The following is a 15047-nucleotide window of genomic DNA, read 5'->3' on the forward strand; positions in this document are numbered from 1 at the left end:
CCTTTGATGTCCGGACCCTCGCGCCTGGGGGCCGGGAGGTCCGGGATGAGGGAGTCCAGACACCCAGCAGGGGGGTGGAGCCAGCGCCCAGGGCGGCCTGGGGTGATCGACACCTGGCGGAGGAGAGCCGTTGACGATTCCTTCTCCCATTGACTCGCCAAGTGGTCACTCTGCCTCCTGGGGGGAGGTTGGTGCCTCGATGTCGGGGCCGGCCGGGCCCAGGGTTAGGGTCGAGTTGAGGCCACGCGGCCTCGTGCTGTAGTACCCCAAAATGGCGGCTGGGCAGAGGCCGGGGTGCGGATGATGACCCGGGCCAGCTGGGTCCGGAGCTGGTGTCTTGTGGTGGAGGGATTGCAGGTTACTTCGGGTGGTCGCCGGGGACTCTGGTTGGGGATTCAGGGAGAGCCAGGGTCCGGGTCCCGTTGCGGGGAGGGGGGACAGCCCGACCATGCGGCCTGTCCAACAGGCCTCAAATTGCAAGCGGTGGTGGCATTGGCAGATTGGTGGCGGCAGTGACGTGCTCACTTTGGGGAGCCCTCATTACTGGAGCGCAGTGTATTGGACCTGGAGGCTGGACGGGGGGCCTGCGCAGATCTTGTCGCGGCGTTGCCAGGAGAGGGCCTAGCAGCCCTGGTGAAGGCCGAAGCTAGTAGTGACTGAAGGCCCGGTATTTTGTTGGGAGCGGCCTTACTCAGCAAATATGAGGCCTAAACAGACAACGACCTCGCAGTCCAACAAGCTGGACAAATACACGGTGCAGAAGGGAGCGCCGCAGACAGCAGGTGCGACGGGCGAACAACCTGGACAAAAAGAACCGTCATTGACCTCCATCATGTCCACCATCCAGACGCTCGGCGCTACGCTGGAAAACAAGATTGACAAGGTCTTAATAGAGGTAAATCTACTCCGCGCCGACCTTAGTAAAACCTCCGAGAAAGCCAAAACCAACGAGGCCGATATCCGAGAGCTTCAGACCGCATCGAAGGCGATGGAACAACACGTCAATGAACTGGTGCATCAGCACCGACAGATGTCCCTGCGGCTGGAGGACCGGGAAGGGAGGGCCCCTAGGAGCAACATTCGCATGGTGGGGGTTCCAGAGGAACTTGAGGGGCCCAGTGTTGAACTCTTTCTGGAAGAGCTCATCCTTTCTCACCTCAAACCTAAGCGGCTGTCGGAATTCTTCACCATTGAGCGTGCCCATCGTGCGCCTGTCCCTAAACCCAAGCCGGGGGCTCCGCCCAGGACAATCATAGCAAAAAATTTTAATTATAGGGACAGGGACGCAATCCTGCAGACGGCCAGACATGCCGGGGACTTACAATATGAAAATGCCACTATACGTTTTTTTACCCGGACTTCACTATCCAGGTGCAAAGGGAGAGGTGCTCATTTATGGGTGTTAAAAAAGTGTTGCAAGAGAGGGGAGTCAAGTACATGATGTTCTTCCCGGCCAAGTTGAAGGTCCTCGCTGGGGGCAAGTCCCTGTTCTTCATCTCGCCGGCGGATGTACAGGACTGGATCGATCGGCAGTCTCCGCGAGCCCAGGATCGGACGGATGGAGAAAACTGGAGGGACACACAGGCTGCTTCACCGGCATCTACGGTCGGGAGGTTGGAGGTGGATGCGCAGAGCCAACGTTCCTGGAGATCGAGATCGGCGAGTCCTCGCTGGGGAACCCCCCGGAAGGCGACAGAGCACCGACGACGACGGGACTGAGGCTGAGACCTACTGGTTAGCGAAAAGTACCCTGTGTTGCAGGACCTGGGGGTGGGCCGGATAGGCCTCCTGTGTCAGTCTATTGGAGGGAAGGGGTCAGACATTCATTCTATGCATTCGGAGGGGGAGCCAAGTATGTACTGACACAGGTTGTGATGATCTCCTCCTTACTGCTCCAGTGACCCCCACAGGCCCCTTACGGGCAGCAATCTTGGACTTTCAGGTAGCGGAACTGACTCTAGCTGGATGGACCTTAATCCTAGTGGAGTGTGGAGGGGGTTAGGTGATGATGTGTCATTCTGTTTCATTAGTTGAGGGATGGAGGGGGAGGGGCGGCGGCTTGAGTTGGGGCTGGTACATGCACCGTAAAGGGAAGGTACTGATAGGAAGGAGGGCAGGGGGAGTTCTCTGCTAGTTTGCTTCTCCTTCGGGCTGGGTCGAAAGGCACCCTGCTAATTGGGGATGTGGGTAGTTCTGAACCTACGGAGCAGGGCAGCAGGGAGGGGCGAAAGGGGGGGCCAGTTGGGGGGATGGGTTGTTGGGGGGGCTGGAATTGTGGGGGGACAGCTGTTCGGGAGTGGGGGAGTTGGGATTGGGGAGGGCTGGGGGGGGTTTGAGAAATGTTTGGTGTGGTCACAGCATATTGTGGTGATTATTTTGCAGAAATGTACCAAGGACTTCAGGGCTTTTACTGCAGCTCGCAAAGTGTACCGCAATGGGGTGGGATAAAAGCCTCAAGATTCTGAGTTGGAACGTCAACGGGCTGGGGGATAAACTGAAGAGAACCATAGTGCTTCAATTTATTCAACGACACCTACCGGACGTAGTGCTCCTACAGGAGACCCACCTACTGGGCAACACGTGCCATGCGCTAAACAGGTTAGGGTACACCCTTGTGATTCATGCTGGCTTTCGTTCGGAGACTTGCGCGGTGGGTATAATGGTACGACGGAGCCTTTCCTTGGTCATAGACCATAAAGATTTAGACACACTTGGTCGATATGCTGCCATCTCGGGTAAAGGGGAGGGCCGTAGGGTTAACCTGGTCACTAGCTACATCCCGCCCGGGCTTCAAACCCAATCTTTTCAAGATCTAGGACAACTGCTCCTCTCCCTTCCGGACGGACAGCTCTTTGTGGGGGGCGATTTTAACGCTGTGATCTCGGGGCACAGTGACAGGCATCCTCCAAGGGACATACCTCCCGGTCAGACATGGTTAGCTGACTTCATTGAGACATTTGGTCTAACCGACCTCTGGCGTTTCAAACACCCCAATGACTGTCAAATCACCTTCTTTTCAGGCCCTCATCGTTCATTCTCCCGCTTAGACTACATATTCACACCTTTACAACACGGCACCGCCATTCAGGAAGCCACCCACTTAGCGCGAGGTATCTCGGACCACTCCCCTCTGCTGGTCCATCTCACTATCGGAGACAAACGGGAGGGTAGTATAGCGCCGATCAATGCCTGGTATCTCCGTAATGCAGATACCCGTAAAGCTCTTACGCTGGCTATTGACCGATATATGGTCAAAATAGAGGGAGATTTACGGGACCTGGAGGCGGCTGTGCTTGCCGAAGGGGATCCGGAGATCGCCCACCAGATGCAACTCAAGAGGGCTGAGTAAAAGGCGCTGGCCACGGATGCCGCCAAAACCATTCCTAGAGATAGAGAGGGCAGGATCTACGACCAGGGAGACAAGGCGGGCAAGCTCATAGCATGGCTGGATAAAAGCAACAGGCGCAAAAGGTGGTGGCGGAACTTACAACCGAGACGGGAGCGGTTATAACCGAACCCCGTGAGGTCGCAAAGCAGTTTGAGCGGCACTACCGTAAGGTTTATAGTAGAGGGTCGGACCGGCCTGAGGAAGACTCTGTTGATTTACTGGCAGATATTCGGATGCCTGCCCTCATCGAGGAAGAACGGGAAAACTTGGAGGCTCCGCTATCTACGGAGGAGCTGGGTCGAGCGATCTGCGACCTTCGTTCGGAGAAAGCCATGGGACCCAACGGGCTTCCCATTGAACTTTACAAGCTCAAGTCAGACGGCCTCAGCCCATATCTTAAACGGATGCTTGAGGAAAGCAAGGAATGGGGAGTGTTGCCAAGGGACCAACGAATAGCCACCATTGTGGCCATCCCGAAGGATGGCAAGCCCAGGGACTCATGTGCCTCCTATAGGCCTATCTCTTTGTTAAACGTGGAACCCAAGATCATGGCTAAGGTTCTAGCCAATCGGCTCAAGCCAGTCCTGCAGAAGCTGGTGCATCCGGACCAGTCGGGCTTTATGCCGCATCGCAATACTGCACTCAATCTCCGTCGAGTACACGGCGTGTTGGGGCGCTGCCACACCATTCGGGAGGATGCAGTGGTGGTATCCCTAGATGCCGCCATGGCGTTTGATACTCTGGAATGGCCATATATGATGGCGGTCCTTCGGAAACTGGGCTTTGGTCCCGAATTTATAGGGTGGGTGTGTCTCCTCTACTCTGAGCCCCTAGCCCAGGTCACTGTTAATAATAAAATGTCCGAGGTCTTTTGTCTGGAAAGCGGGACGCGGCAGGGATGCCCCCTTTCGCCCCTGCTTTTTGCCCTGTCTTTGGAGCCACTAGCTGCTTGGATCAGACAAGACCTTTCTATAAAGGGGCTCCGATGGGCAGACGGTTGGGAGGACAGGATATCGCTTTATGCGGATGACATCCTTCTATACCTCGCGAGCCCTCGCAAGTCACTTATGGTAGCCATGGACATTTTTACTAGTTTCGGAAGAAATTCTGGATACAGTATAAACTGGGGCAAGTCCGTAATGTATGTGTCCTTCACGGCGACCCTCCGACGGTCCCCGTTAATTGCCCGATTAAGATCGCTTCCGATGGGTTCAAATACCTGGGGATTTTTGTCTCCAAGGACGCGGCTACCCGGTATGAGAAAAATCTCCTGCCACCTATGCACCGGTTCAAGTGGGACTCGGCCTCCTGGCGGAAGCTCCCGCTGTCACTGTTGGGCAGGGCATCACTCTTTAAAATGATGGCACTGCCAAGATTCTTATACGCCCTGCAGAATTACCCTGACTTGGTGCCGCAGTCATATTTTGCATCTCTCTAATCCACACTGTGGGCCGGGGCGCCTCGTATCTCCCTCAAGAAGCTGACGTTAGGCTGGTTTGATGGAGGCATAGCGCTCCCACATATTCGTAAATACTATTGGGCTGCCCATCTTGCGGCCATTATTCAGGGCACGTACTGCGATGGTGATGATCCGGGGTATGGAATGGACCGGTGGCTCCTACCCGGGGGGAACTATGAGGCGGCGCTGTACTCTAGGCCTGGCAGGTACCCACTTACCAGGCTCACCAAACACTCAGTACAAATCTGGCACATAGCGCAACGGAAATTGGGCTGGGCTAACACTGACTATGGCGACCCCATTATGGGCTTCCGAAAGACTAGGTACCCTGAGCCGCACTAAAGGGTTCCGCAACTGGGACCTGATCAGGATCTCCCACATAAAAGACCTATGGGGTGACAGAGGTGTTGTTTCATTCGCCTCCCTCGAACGCACATATGAGCTTGCACAAACAGAACACTACCGCTATCTGCAGGTCCAACACTCCCTCCAATCCAACATTCCCCCTGGGACTCTTCCCCCCCAGCCTCATCCCCCCTGGAGGACAGAATGCAGGATGGCCACCTGCCCGAACATGCCATCTCCCTCACATATAAAAAAATTATCAACAGCTCCCCAGACGTATTACAATCTCTTAAAAGAAAGTGGGAGTCCGATGGGTTGGAAATTGACGAGGAAGAGTGGAGGAGTGTGCTAGCGTCCCCTAAGGAAGTAGCCATATCAGTTAGAATTCGCTTGATTCAGCTGAAAATTCTCCATCGGGTATATATCTCAGGGACAAGATTGCAACTGATGGGCCGTAGTGCGGATGGACTTTGCCGGAGGGGATGTGGTGAGGTAGGGACATTTTTCCACATTATATGGGAGTGCCCATTGCTCCAGACTTATTGGTAACGGTTACACCACTGCATGAGGGAGGTGTGGGAGGTGGAGCTCCGGATTGAGGCAAAGAGGTGTCTATTGAATATATGGGAGCCCACTGATCTGTCAACCCGTGGGAGGGCCTGGGCCACACTGGGCTTTGCAATCGCTTCAGGAAGCATAAGGTATACCCCCTTCTACAATATGATGGATGTATTGGTTCAAAGTCAGCTCCTTCCAGGTAAGACGAAAAGTGGATACCTCCTTTTCCTCCCATGGGCCATGCATGCTCTTTCAGGGATGAGCTAAAGCAGCCTCCCTGGTGGTGCTAAGGAGGCAGGGGAAAGTGAAGTAAGGCTACCACTTCCCTTGCCTCCTCCTTTGTATTGTCGCACAAAGGAATTCTGCTGATGTTTGGCGGCCAGCGAGGGCTGGCACTGCCTGCAACGGAATCCCTCATAGAAATCCTAAAATTTCTGAAACCTGCTGAAGTGCTTTGCCAGATACTGAAGCCCCAGAGACCGCATAGCGCCTCTCGAAGCATTAAAGCGCTCCAAGGCTGAATTGGCCTTGCACCTGAAGAGATATTTGCCAAAAAATGGAATGCCAATCAGTGTAGCCTGGACATCCCCAAAGAAAAATGTAAATCTGAGCCAGGCATGATGGCACAGAGATACAGAGCACCCCATAGCTCTGGCCACTGAATCTGTGGTGTTCACAACCACTCAGATAATATGCCTGGATGCGTCCTGACTGTCATAGGCGACCTCCGCAAAATGATCCTTCACAAGGTCATGAAGGTCTGGAACAATCATTGCTGCCATATACAACAACGCTACAAAAGGGGGTGGTGATGGATGGAGCATCCGAACCAATTAAACACTCACACCCAGTCAAAAGATCTGGGTTTAATCCATCACCGTTCTTTAGCCCACTCTGCCACCCCAGTTCAGACATGGCTATATGCAAATCAGTCTGACCCTGTGCCTCATGGGAACAGTCCAGCCCGAACTGCCAAGCCATGCCTTTCCTGGACCGGAAACAAGCTTCCGGGGACCGGTTTCTGGCATTACAGCCGTCTTCAGCCTGGCTTGCTTGAATCCATTGGCAAAGTGAGCAAGGGACTCGCGTCTGAGCATACCCTGCCACACTTATGGCGGCCAAAAGCGGTACAAAAGGGGGTGGTGATGGACGGAGCATCCAAACCAATCAAACACTCACACCCAGTCAAAAGATCTGGGTTTAATCCATCACCGTTCTTTAGCCCACTCTGCCACCCCAGTTCAGACATGGCTATATGCAAATCAGTCTGACCCTGTGCCCATATACAACAAGGCATAGGTATAGTGGCCAAGAAGGCAGCCAACCTTGCATGAATGTAATGCCAAGCTGCCCATAGCAAATACCTTCTTCAACACCCCTTCCAGTATTTTGCCATCTGCAGGTGAATGGGAAAGAATCCCGGGTTGAATGTAGTGGAGGAGGAAGCCTACACCACAAGCCTCTACAACAAAAGGTGGACTGAAAGAAATGCCACGTCTCCAGTGCTGGGCTGTAATGCAAAGCCACTTTTCTGTTTACCACCAGAGCTGTGGCCAGTTTTGCCAAGGCATTCTTCACAGAAAGGAAATCAAGGTAGCCCAGCAACACCGAAGGAGGAAAGAATCTTCACTAGTTCTAGTTCAGGACAAGATGGTGCTATGGGAGAAGAAAGTGGTGGTGACTTACCATGCAATCGCCTCTTGGATGACTTGGACGCAGGTGAAGAGAAGGAAACCAACCTGGATTTTTACCTCAACCAACACAGATCTTGACATTCATCTGCTGGGGCGCAAGCCATATTGAGATTAGCCTCCCTTTCCTTGATTGTCTTAGGGTTCATACTAAGATATTGGTTGCTCGATATAGAATTGTGCGTAGAACGCAGGCACCAAAAACAGTCGCCATGGAGGTTAATAACGGACATTTGGCTGTTGTGACAGACCTTCATCACTGATTCTCTGGGGGATACATGTTCCCAACACCCTGCACTTTTTTGTATTTTTAGTGACTATTTTGAGAGAAAGGTTTGACTGAAACCTAGGGGGAGAATGTCAGAATTCACGTTTAAAAGTGTCGAAAAGAAAGAAATTGACATCAGTGTACTATGGTGGGTGCTATAAGGTTCCCTTGATGTCACCACAACCCTGCTTCTAGTGTTGAGACAGAGCCAGAGCTAGAGCCCCATGGTAGCGCTGGAGAGCTAGGTCAGAGGTTTCTGGATCCAATCTGGTGTCTGGGATATGCAGAAGGTGACAAATGTATTCAAAAGTGGGAACTTTGCAAGTAGAAGTATCCATCAGAATGTATTTTTAATGAAGTCCTAAAAAGTCGAAAACTTGACAAATTTAAAATAGAAAATAATTTGAGGGGAAAAAAGGTCACCTAGTATTGACTGTGAAAAGAGGGTAGGTCTTGCTCAAAATCGTTTAAAATAGTGATAAAGAAGCAGGCAACCCTACAGAATCATTGAAAAGTCTATATTCTTGCCAGCTTAATAACATTTTGGTGAACATGCAGCTTGATATATCACCTTATACTACTCAAATTCCATTCATATAAACAAGCCTACCAACAAGAGTAAAGAAATTGCAAGTACTGTTTCTACATTTGTAGCCCCATTCCACATTTTGCTTCAAGTAAAAAGCCTATGTTTCATTCATTCAGCTCCCACTTCACAGGGAAAGGATTTTCCTCTCACCCAACTATTTCCCAAAAGAAAACTGTGCCCTAATTCCCTTGCCCAACATCGCTCAAATCCACACCCTCACACGAAAGTTGTACCTACCTCAATCGTAAACCTCTACTCAAGGGATTTTTGTCACATGCTGTGAAGTCTGCTCAATATCTAAACACTGGGGTGTTCCCACGGACCTTTCCAAAAGACGATACAATGTAACACTCTTGCCATATAAATGTTGATTCCTTACCTAGATAGTGAGGTTTGCAATTCACTCAAATGGTATAGGTTTAGACCACACCTTTTCAGGTGCTGTATTATACCTCTGTTTTTCGATGATGGCAGGGTTTCTTCCCCACCACAACTAGTGGAAGTTATACCTGTTCTCAGATGGCTGCTTGGCCTTTTCACCTACCAGATGGTATTTTGTTCCCAAACCTGAATATGCTGTGGAAATTGCCTTTCAACTTCCACATATTGGAGTTTGTCAGACTCACATTCATTTGATGCTAATTTTCTCCAAATTGCTGTACAAATTATGGTATTTTTGTTTGTTGCTGACATCTCATAAAACAGGACTAGCCCCTTCTCTTCCAGACAGTAACATTTGGTAGCCATCCTCCTATAAAAGCTGCATGCTAGTCAGAGTTCCCATCGCATGGCTCTGCAACTCAATCCCATTGCTGGGATCTGGAACATACCTTGATACTGTCAGCAAAATCGTCCAGAGCTTTGGCTCCAGTAGTTTCCATGGAGTTGATGAGATTAGGTAGTTTGTTCTTGGTGCTCGCTGCAGTCCCCTAAAATTAAATACAAGGTTTATAGAAAATGACTCACGACATCATTAGGCCTAATACGCCTTTTATATCATTGTCTCATTGAAATGCTACAACACCCACTCACTTTTCCCCTCTAGAGTACACATATTCCTGTTTTTTCTTTTTAAATTCTTTGCAACCTAATTTAAAGAAGACATTTCACTCATTGCACAGTTGGGCCACAAACAGATCACTAATAGAGGAACACAATGGATTAAAATAAATCAATGTCATAAATCTTTACATAAATGCACCTGCAGGCAACATTTCATGCTGCGGGCCACAGTCATGGGCACTACCCTCAGGAATATCCTCCACTAGGCTCCTCAATCCTAGATAAATCCCCCACAGAATCCCACAAGACCATCATGACGGTGTAATGATTCTTAGTGTCTACTGAGAGGGCATGAAATGATGCAATGTTTTTAACTATTTTTATCATTTTATTGCCACAGAAAACATACAATGCACACAACAGTGGTATGGGGAAATGATTGCCTCAGCATCGAAACACCTCATTTGCCACACTCTTGTCTTCTTCATTAATGCAAAAAGGTGCTCAGTCCCATGGTTCTATGCTTTCCCACTGCTTCGCTGGTGTCTCCTGTGGGATATTTAGCTGGGGGTACTATCGAACACTGAGCCATCGAGTACTCATACAATCCGTAATATATCCGCCATTTCACCCACACCTTGTCGAATATTATGGGGCACCCTTCCCTTCATTACCAATCTTTCAGCCTCCATGTATCTATTCGTTCCTGCTTGCCACATAAGTTTTGTTGGCGCATTTGCCTCCCTCCAAAGTTTTGCCACATCTCTTTTTTCGACTAAGAAACACAACATACAAAACAATACTTCTGCCCTGGGGAGGTCCACGCCATTTGGGATTCCCAATAAAACCAGTGGGGGCATCTTGGGTCTGTCTACTTCCAAGATGTCTTCCATTTCCTAAATGATTCCCCCCAGTATCTGCTCACCTTGGAGCAGCTCCAGAGCAAGTGTATGAGTGCCTTCTTCTATTAAGCATTTAAAACAGTAGGGGTCCGCAGCTCTCTACATTCTAAATAGTTTGGAACAATTTATATTATGACCTATGCAGCATGTTAAATTGGGTCTATCTCAGTCTTGCCAGTATTGCCACTTCTTTAGGGTGCATTAGGGCTGCCTCCCAGTCAATCTTTTTTAAGACCTCTAAATCTGCCTCACATCTCGAGCGTAGATTTTGGAGGTTGTTTGGGGTGCTACGGATGATGAAGATGCAGTACAGCTGGGAAACCAGTTTCTCAGTAATTGCCCCTCTCAGTACCTAGCTTTTTAATTGACTGTGCTCTGGGAGATCTAACCACAGGATTCCCTCTGACGGCATGGTGCGCACCAGCCTGAGGTACTGGAATCTCTGGGAGGATGTCAGTTTGAATTCCTGCTGTAGGGCGTCAAATGATTTCACTGCTCCTCCTTCCAAGTACGTCTCCCAGAGATTCTGTTCCAAAAGATTCCTAGTGTTTAAACCATGCGAGTTTACCAATCTCCTTTAGCAGGCTCCCTTTCCATAGTGGTGTAGCCAGGGTGATCTTACCCTGCCAGCTTAAAGCTTTGGAGGTATCGTCCCATGCTCTCAGAGATGCCTGTGTCGGCTGAGGCAGGCATCTATGATTGCTTTCTCCCATAGACAAAGTACAAGTATGTGGGCTTCCTCATTTCTGTTCAACGAGCCAGTTCTGTTTGCGAGGTGAACACCCATTCATTGACAACTTGAGGTTGGGTGGCCCTATAGCAGACATCTCTCACAGTTTCTGTAATAAGAGCTAATTATGTTAAATGAAACTCATCAAGAGCTACTAATATTATGTGTATTGCTAACAGTGTTCACATTAGAAAATATTACAACAGTGGGCACCATATGCAAGATTTTTACCACCGATCACATTAGTGCATCAGGCATGGTTGCCAGCCGTAATATAAACAAGGCAATGAGAGTGGGTCTGGCATCCCTCATGATTAAGGAGCCCGGGAGGCAGCAGAGCTTGGGTGGGCGGGGGAGGAGGAGCGGCAGGCGGTGAGCTCACCGCAGAGGCTCGGAGGGAAGTGAGACTGCTTGCCTTTCTCTCCCTGATACACAGAGTCGCGTGATCTGAGCTTCAGCTTGCTGAACTCTTCCTGAACCTTCCCTGGGCAGCCTCATCAGACAAGATGATAAGAAAGGTATTCACAACACCCGGCCACAAAGCAGGACAAGGTGTCCGGAGGGGCTGTCCACAAAACGGACAGGGTGGCACCCAAAACCCCTCTTTTCCAAAGGGAAGCTAGTGTTTACCATGAACGCTGACGCTACCCAATGGAAAGGAGGGGCGGGGCTTACAGGACCCTTTTTAGAACAAAATCTCTCGCAGGGCGTGGCAGAGCAGCTTCGCTGTTCAAGCCCACGCCTCTTGCGAGACCTAAAAAGGCTTTGTCAATAGCGAATGCCTCTAGATGGGTAGTAAATAGCAACCCTAGCAATAATGTCCCTGGTACCAAAGTAATAACATTTGTAAAACATCTTACTGCCACATGATTTTTCATTCAAATATCAACTTTGAGTATAATTTGGAAATTCTGCCATTTTTCTTTAAATATTAGATCATGAGTTCGGAGAACAAACACATTTTCATCTTGAATACACACACACTCAATTTTCCTATATGTATATTAATTCAACCCAGCAAAAGCTTTTAATTTAGTAGGCTGGGCTGTACACAGGAGAGCAATTTACAGGTAGCTGGAGAGCTACCGGCAGCTCATAAGCCACTCGTTGGAGCGGCCTGCCCTATAGTATGCCCTCATGTCTGACAGTGTAAGCTGCCGCTGTAGACTGAGCAGTACATGGTCAGCAAGGCCACCCACGGGGGTGCGCCCGTCCCAAAGTAGAGTATGTTACTGCATTCATTTAATCAAAATAAAAGTCTGGTATTGGAAAGAGTATTTGCAGAATATATAGCAAATTGGGTCATATCATCATCTTGATAATGGACAACTACCTGTTAAGGTGAGTGGAAACTTTGCTCAAAGTTCTCAGTCTTCCAAGAACTCCCTCAGGAACCTGTCTAGATTCACTTACATGAATTGGACCCTCCCCTGCCATTATCACAATTTCCAAATATTTGAAATGCTTGATACAGTACAGCAAATAAGTCTCAAGCTTTCTGAACACTACTAGTTGCTATAGGTGCTCTGTATAGTAGGTCTGCCCAGTTACAGAATTTAGACCCAAAGCCAAACCTCTTCGGGGACAGCTACATATAGCTCCAATCAATGGAGTAAAAAGCCTTCTCAGAGTCTAGGGACAATATGGCTCATGGTTCCTTTTCACTCATAAGTATGTCCAACCATACATAAAGTACATGCTTACCTAGTTCGTACAGGGATCCAGATTGCTTTCCTTCAGGAAACACATTTAGACCAGACAGAGGGGCGGGCATTGCAGCGCAGGTGGCGAGGTCAACTATTTTACACGACATGCTCGGCCTTTGCACGGGGGGTTCTGATTTGGGTGAGAGCTGGGATCCCGTTTCAACCCTTGCTGTCCGTGGTGGATCCTGAAGGGAGGTATGTGGCGGTACAGGGCAGACTGGACGGGAGGGACTTGACACTCTGTAGTGTTTATGTCCCCAATGTCGAGCAATCAGCCTTCTTTTCCCAGCTATCTGGGAAGTTAGCGGCAGTCTTGGGGAACGCAGTATTGTTGGGAGGTGATTTTAACTCAGTGCAGGATGTAGGGCTAGACAGGTCTCACCCTCCATTGGCGCAGTCTGCGGTCCATAGGTTGGCGAAGAGCAGACGAGAATGGCAAGATAGATGGGGCCTGATTGATGCATGGCGTACACAACACCCAGTTGAGAGGGATTTCTCCTTTTATTCCCCTCCGCACGCTCTGCATGTCCGGCTTGACAGCATTCTTTGCTCTCCTGATGTTCAGTGTCTGATCCGACACAGCGAGTATTTAGCCAAAACGATATCCGACCATAACCCCTGCCTGGCGGTGATTCAATGGACCAGGCTACGACAGGCTATTCCCACATGGAGACTGAACCCGCTGGTGCTGGAGGATGCGCCCTTTAAGGCGGATGTGGGAACCGGAGAGGAAAACTACTTTGCGGCTAACAAGGGCACGGCGTCGAACAGGGCCTTAGTGTGGGATGCCTTTAAGGCGGTAATTAGAGGAGTTTGTATTTCGGCCACCGCGGGGGCTCGTAGAACTCTCTTGCGGGAGCTTGAGTTAAGTGAGGGTCGACTGCGCGCGGCTGAGCGCGCCAGCCACGAGGAATCTGACGCTCACGGGGCTGTAGCGGCCGCTCATGAGGAGGTTGCTTCGCAGATGGAGAAGCTCCGCTGCTTTGATCATAAGGAGTTTCTCGTCAGGGCTCAAGCCGAGCGCGATAAGGTGGGCATGCTGCTGGCCTGGCTGGCCAACTCTGAAACTCGTGGCGCTCCGATTGTGGCCCTGGCTTCGGAGGAGGGACGCCTGATCTATACTCAGTCCGGAATTAATGCCGAGTTCTATGCGTACTACGAACGCCTTTATCGGAGCACGTTGGTAGATGCGCCTGCAGAGCTCAATGACTTCTTGCTTGCGGCGCGGCTCCCCCGGCTCGATCCAGGCCAGGTGGACCGCTTGGGTGGGGAAATCTAGGAAGCCGAGATACGCGTCGCAATTAAACACATGGCTCGCAACAAGACCCCGGGGGTGGATGGCTTACCTATCGAATTCTATGCAGCTTACGCGGATGTGTTGCTCCCGAGGTTATGTACTATTTATCGGGAGGCCTGGGTGACTGGGGTTTTGCCTGCAACCGCGCGCGAAGCCCTATTGATACCTCAGTTGAAGCGCGGTGGTGCTGCCAGCTCCCGCACGGCTTATCGCCCACTCTCCATGCTCACGACTGACTACAAGATCCTAAGTAAAGTGCTTGCGACGCGACTACTGGCTCATATGCGGACACTGGTGCATTCCGACCAGGCGGGTTTCATCCCTCAACGCGCTACCGCCACCTGTGTGCGCCGACTGCTTCGGGTTCTAGGGGGGGAGGCTGGTGAGCTCCCGGAGGCTGCGGTCCTCTCAATTGATATTGAGAAAGCCTTTGACAGTGTGGAGTGGCCTTACCTGCTCCGCGTCTTGGAGGCGTTTGGGCTGGGTGAACGGTTTGTAAGGTGGACGGCTTTGCTCTACGCGGCTGCCACGGCTCGAGTCAAGACGGGGACCACGATTTCAGCTACATATCAGGTTGGTCGGGGGTCGCGGCAGGGATGTTCCTTGTCGCCCCTGTTGTTTGCGCTGGCCATTGAACCGCTAGCGGCTCACGCTCGGTTGGGCCAGGCGTATGAAGGCCTATTGCTGCGGGGTGACCCTCATTACATCTCCCTCTATGCGGACGATTTACTGATGTTTTTAGCGAACACGGGCGATTCACTCCATGGCGCTAGGCGTCTGCTCCGTGACTTTGGCTATCTTTCGGGGCTACGGGTTAATTGGGGGAAGTCTTGCCTTTTCCCGGTGACCCCTCGACAGGAAGGGCCGCAGATGGAAGGGAATCTGCGGTGGGAAGGTGGTTGCCTCCCCTACCTGGGCACGTATATCTATCATTCCCCACTGGATCTCTTGAAGGGCAACATTAATCGGGCCATTAAAGCCTTACAGGGGTCCATGGGATTTTGGCGCACGCTGCCGCTATCGATCGCGGGACGGGTGGCGTTGCTGAAGATGGTAGCATTCCCCTGTCTCTTGTATTTGTTCCGCACTCTGCCGGTATGGGTTCCGGCGGC

At 50.8% G+C, this 15047-nt stretch overlaps 1 protein-coding gene across 9 annotated transcripts in view; it reads right to left on the reverse strand.

Annotated features, from left to right (window-relative positions):
- EXOC7 (exocyst complex component 7) overlaps positions 1-15047 on the reverse strand; it is a 339430-nt gene that overhangs the window by 176923 nt on the left and 147460 nt on the right. For all 9 annotated transcript variants that reach the window (XM_078654573.1, XM_078654571.1, XM_078654569.1 and 6 more), the window contains one exon: positions 9129-9227. In XM_078654573.1, the coding sequence (XP_078510699.1) occupies positions 9129-9227 (99 nt within the window). The remainder of the gene's footprint in view (positions 1-9128; positions 9228-15047) is intronic.

This window comes from Lissotriton helveticus, chromosome 7 (genome assembly GCF_964261635.1).
Source record: "Lissotriton helveticus chromosome 7, aLisHel1.1, whole genome shotgun sequence".
Taxonomy (NCBI): domain Eukaryota; kingdom Metazoa; phylum Chordata; class Amphibia; order Caudata; family Salamandridae; genus Lissotriton; species Lissotriton helveticus.